This window comes from Verticillium alfalfae, genomic scaffold (assembly GCF_000150825.1).
Source record: "Verticillium alfalfae VaMs.102 supercont1.10 genomic scaffold, whole genome shotgun sequence".
In the NCBI taxonomy this organism is placed as follows: domain Eukaryota; kingdom Fungi; phylum Ascomycota; class Sordariomycetes; order Glomerellales; family Plectosphaerellaceae; genus Verticillium; species Verticillium alfalfae.
The window spans coordinates 689601-694477 of NW_003315029.1; the positions used below are offsets into that span (position 1 = coordinate 689601).

Below are 4877 nucleotides of genomic sequence, written 5' to 3' on the forward strand. Positions count from 1 at the left end.
GACGGATAGTCTCGACCTGTTTTAGCCAAACTCGTTCTTCTCCTCCTACGAACTGGGCGCCGATGAATCCTGAACCAGCAGCGGGTTGACCTTGGAGAAGTACGTGTCGACGAAGAAAGTTGATGCGCGCGCGGCGCAGGGCGCCGTCCTTGGCGTCCGAGGCCGGGAGGAGATGCGAGGGGTGGGCGTCGGCGAGGAACTGGGCGACGATGCCCGATTCGGTGATGATCTCGCCGTTGTAGGAGAGGGCGGGGACGAGGCCGCGCGGGTTGATCTTGAGGTAGGCCTCGGTGCGCGGGGTGTTGAGGTCGATGATCTCCTCTTTGAAGGGGAGGCCGAGCTCAGCGAGGGCGATGTGTGCGCGGTGCGCCCCTGATGAGCGTGAGTATCGCGATCGTTGTCGTGAGGAGGAATGAGGAGGGAAAAAAAACAATTGGTTGACTTACAAGGGCAGGTGTGATTGGTGTAGAGGATGAGCTCGGGGGCTGAAGCCATCGTGACAGGCGGGCTGTTTGGGTTTGGAGAGCAGGTAGTTGTGATGAGAGTATAAACTGAAGGGTTCAACGATCGAGTTCAAGTTATATTGTGGCTTCATCAGCATCGGCGAGGGACATGATAGCTATTTATCAACACTCAACCTCCCCTCGCCGACCCCTCCTGACCCATCCCAAGCGGGCGTCGCATCATCGATGTCGTGATGGGACTGGCTTGCATGAGGTTGAGGCGCTACCACTTGCAAGGCCTCTCCACCACGCTGTTCCCCGCAGTGTCACTCTGCCATTGCCTGAATACTCGCTGATCCACTTGCTTGGTCAGTCAAACACCATCAAGTTCGCGTCAAAAACGCGTGGTTTCGGATCTCAGGCAACCTTGATGATGCGAAACAACCTCCCATCACCATCTCTTGACCAATCTTCCCTCTTTCAAAGGCATGTATGCGTGCGAGACGGAGGAAGTCAACCGGCGGTCCTGGTTTTCCACGGACACCAGGTCCGCATTCTTGGCTGGACTGGCGAGGACAAATGCCCCTAAGTCCGGCCCGGAGGCCTGACCCAGCTGCCTCCCGTGGGCGGCTGATGACAAACTGCTGCGCTGACAAATCGAGCTCGCCAGTCCCTGTGCTGCGAACTCTCTTTCATACCGAGCAGCTCAGTCCATTGCAACGACAAGAGACAAAGACTTGCCAACAAGGCGGTGACTACTTCAGACGTCTGCCATCAGGGCCATGCTTGATCACAGCATGCGCACATCTGCGCGGAGTGTCTGATCAATTTCATGTGCATCGGTCCCAATACTGCGGGCGCTGGCCGCCCGGTTGAGGCGATGCACGGTTCCGAATTGCAGCCGCGACAAGAATGCTGCAGCCATTGGGCCAAGAGAGGTCTTGAAGGATCGAAGGCTCTTCCGCGCAATTCCATCATGCCTCCGAAACCTGCGTTAAGTTATCTAGCCTGATAGATGGTGAGGTGTAAGAACCCTCAAGTGCGTACACCCACTGGATTCATTGAAAGCCGTTTCACAGGTTATGACCTTATTTCAAGTTGTAGCTTTTCAAACACCAACTGCATACAGGGCTGTAGTCAGCCACGTACCAAGGGCTATAGGACGAGGTCGTCAGGTTCCTTGGCTTCCAGCGATTGCTCAAAGGGGGTGCCGACGGTGACTTGTTTAAGACTAGGAACACGATGTAGCACCACATTCATCTGCCATGTTGACGGGGCGTTTTCAAATCACTGCACATAGTACATGAGACTGTGGCGTAGGGTGCCGTGTCAGTACGGATCAGAATTCCAGAGCACAAGAGCTATCCTATCGAACAGGTAACTTCACAGTCATGCATTTGCCCCTGTCGGTCACCTAGATGAACCGATGAGACGCTCACTGGGCCCATCAACTGGACATATAAAAAGGGCCACGTCTATCCCACCATTGCACAAAATTCCTTTTCGCTGTAAGTCGAAGTCATGATCATGATGAGGAGCCTACATTTCGGCACTATCTAACGTCCAGCACAGCCACCAGCCTAGGCGGCGGCCTGTATCTGACGTACTCTTACATCCAGACAAAATATTGTGAACCCCCTCTTCTACTCGTGGTATATCCTCCCAAACACAGATGAAATCTAATCTTTTACACCATTTCGTTCGGCGGCTTCGAGGCCGTGCTCCTGCTGCGAGCGCGGCCAGTGAAAATGTGACGTCGCGACGTGGAGTCTTGGCTGGGTCGCGCGGCGCCGCTGGTACGTGCGGGGCTACCATCACGATCCTGGCTGCTTCGCCCGTCACGGAAGTTGCTGCTGCTGTTCTCACGAATACTCTGCAGCCGCGAAATCTTGGGGGTGTGCTCGGCCTTTCGGCTCTCGAAGACGTCCTGGAAATCAACGAAAGATTCTTCAATCAGTGGAACAGAGCGAATAGCAGGCGTATAGGTTTGACGAGAGGCGGTGGATGCGCCAGACGCGACGGAGGTCGAGTGCTGCAGTGGCGGCGCCGCAGCAGAGTCGGATACTGCCCCGGGGCCAGACGTGCCGCTGGATTTGGCCGCGGAGTTTTCGTACGACGGAGGTGGAGCGGCACCAGCCCAGTGCAGGGGGAACTCGCGGGAGCCACCGGGCTGCACCTGCCAAGGTCCCTGCAGGCCAAGATCACGAATCTCAACCATGAGCTGAGCAACGAATTTGTTGTGGCGTTGCAGACGCAAGAGTTCGTTTTGAAAATTAGACTTGTGGAAGAAGATGAAGTTCATGGTAAAAGACTGCACATCGTTCAGGGTGCGAACTTCGGTCAGCACACTAGGCTTGTAATCGCGCTTGTTGGCCAGGCAGTAGTCAGTCATGCGAGCCTTGAGATCCTCGATGAGCTGGGGGTCGGTGCCGAATCCGAGACGCAGCTCGACGGGGTCTGCGAGACCGGCGGAGCGGCGCTGGTTGAGGATGAACAGGGTGTTGAGAACGGAGTTGGGCGCCTGAACAATGTGCCCCTCCATCTTCTTGAACTCGGTGTAAAGGAGGGAGATTTCGGTGACGTAGTAATCATCCCCCTGTAGGGTCGTGCCGGTGTTACCGTATACGGTGATGCGATCGCCGACGTCGAATGGGTGCTTGACAAAGACGAAGATGATCGACTGCAGAAATTCCTGGGCAGTAGCCTGAAGCATCCACGCAAGACCCAGGACAGCTGAGCCAGCGGACGCGAGGCCGGCGGCAGCCGAGCCGGAAAGGATTGTGATAAAGACAATGATGGAGATGACGAAAATGATGAAGAAAAAGACCTTGTCAAGCTTCTGAATGACGGAGTCCAAATCCTTGAGGGAGGCAGCGATGGCCTTGCGCTCAAGATGAATCTCATTGCAAACGCACTCCATCTCTTCCATGCTGATGTCGCCGTTGAAGTCCTTGTCGAAAATGCCAAAGGCGTGTTCAGCTTCCTCCTCCGTCTTGAAGGCAATTCGCATGTCATCCTCGTAGATGGTCTCGTTGTTTGGATTCAGCAAAGACCGGTAGATCAACCGAGCGAGAGAGTGAGCCGACGACGACGTACGCAACAGCTCGAAGACAATCTTCTTCGAATGATTGAGATCGGTTTTACGGCCGATGAAATCGTTACCGACACGGTTCGCGAGGCCACCAGCCTTATTGAACACCTGGCGGACATTGTTGTGCAGCTGGGCCATGGGCGTGCGGCTTCCAGATCCTTCCCTGGCCTCACCGGTTGTTTCCCAAATGGCATCGTCGTGAGCGATCTTCTCTTTAGCGTAGTCATACAGGTGAATGAGATGATGAATATCGCTTCTATTGTCCTCGATACGCTTGGCGTAGGTGCGCTGGTGGAAGGATGTGGCGATCCACTGAATGATGATTTTTTCGATAAAGTTGAGGGCAGATAGGACGAATATGGCGATGATGACCTTGTACACTGTGTTGATCCATTCGACTGAGCCATCACCGTCACCAGTGCGGCGGACTCGGTGGCTGTTATTGATGGGCTTGAAGGAGACCAAAACCGAGAGCATCCAGATGAAGAGCGCTGTGTGAAGTTCAAGGACACGACCAATGTCCTTCCACTTTTTGCCGTTGTTGGAGCCCATGAGAGTAGCAATGCCAGCAAATGTGGGTGGCATCAGAGACGTGATCATGCGAGCGCCCCAGATGGTGCACCATACGATCATTAACCAGATGCCAAACCACATCAACTCGACACCTCCATCACCGCCAACAGGCCGGTCGCCAGGGCTGAAATATCCGATCAGGATAGGAATCAACAGAAGCGTGGCGCCTGGTAGCAGATAGAAAAAGTAGCGGAAGCAACGAGGGAGCTTCTTCAGCCAGCGAAGGAGCCAGTAGCCGAAGATGCCAGCCTTCTTTTCGGGAGGCGGGCGCTCGACCTTCTCGTCCTCTACTGGTTTCCCGGCGAACAGGTCCTCAGGCTCGGGCTGGTGTTGGCGGCTACGAGAGCGGGACCGATTCAGCTCGTTCTCCTGATTGGAGATGAGGCGCTCGACACGGAGAAGCTCAAGGTCGTCGGTGAGACGGCTTGCTTGCTCGCGGGTGCCGCCGCCATTGGGAGAAAAGGGTCCTTCCGTCGGAGGTGCGAGGTGGTTATGCGAGTCCACATGGAGGGGCATTAGAGGCCTTTCATGACTGGGCTTTTGCGAATCCATGTGAGACTGGAGATTGGCCGGGTCGTGGAGCGTTTCGGCTGTGTGGTTGGAGTGTTTCTCATCATACTCGTCGTGTTTTTGGTTGACTGGCGACGACATGGTGGCTGAGGTGGCCTTGGAGACCAAATCAATCGCAATTTTGGGATGAATTCGTTCTGCCAAGGATGGTGTTAATGAGCTTGATGGGCTTGGATCAATGCGTAGCTATGATCAACGGA

General features: G+C 55.0%; 2 protein-coding genes across 2 annotated transcripts in view; both read right to left on the bottom strand.

Annotated features, from left to right (window-relative positions):
• The window catches only part of VDBG_07664 (conserved hypothetical protein), a gene marked incomplete at both ends in the record, with an annotated part of 1026 nt that extends 531 nt beyond the window's left edge, over window positions 1-495 (bottom strand). Inside the window, 2 exons of the mRNA XM_003002159.1 lie at window positions 17-372; window positions 447-495. Of these exons, the coding sequence (XP_003002205.1) occupies window positions 17-372; window positions 447-495 (405 nt within the window). The remainder of the gene's footprint in view (window positions 1-16; window positions 373-446) is intronic.
• Window positions 496-2130: 1635 nt separating this feature from the next.
• VDBG_07665 (mechanosensitive ion channel family) lies at window positions 2131-4758 on the bottom strand (the record flags this gene model as incomplete). Its single annotated transcript, XM_003002160.1, has 1 exon — window positions 2131-4758. One exon carries the CDS (start codon window positions 4756-4758, stop codon window positions 2131-2133), a length of 2628 nt encoding a protein of 875 aa, XP_003002206.1.
• Between the last annotated feature and the right edge of the window lie 119 nt (window positions 4759-4877).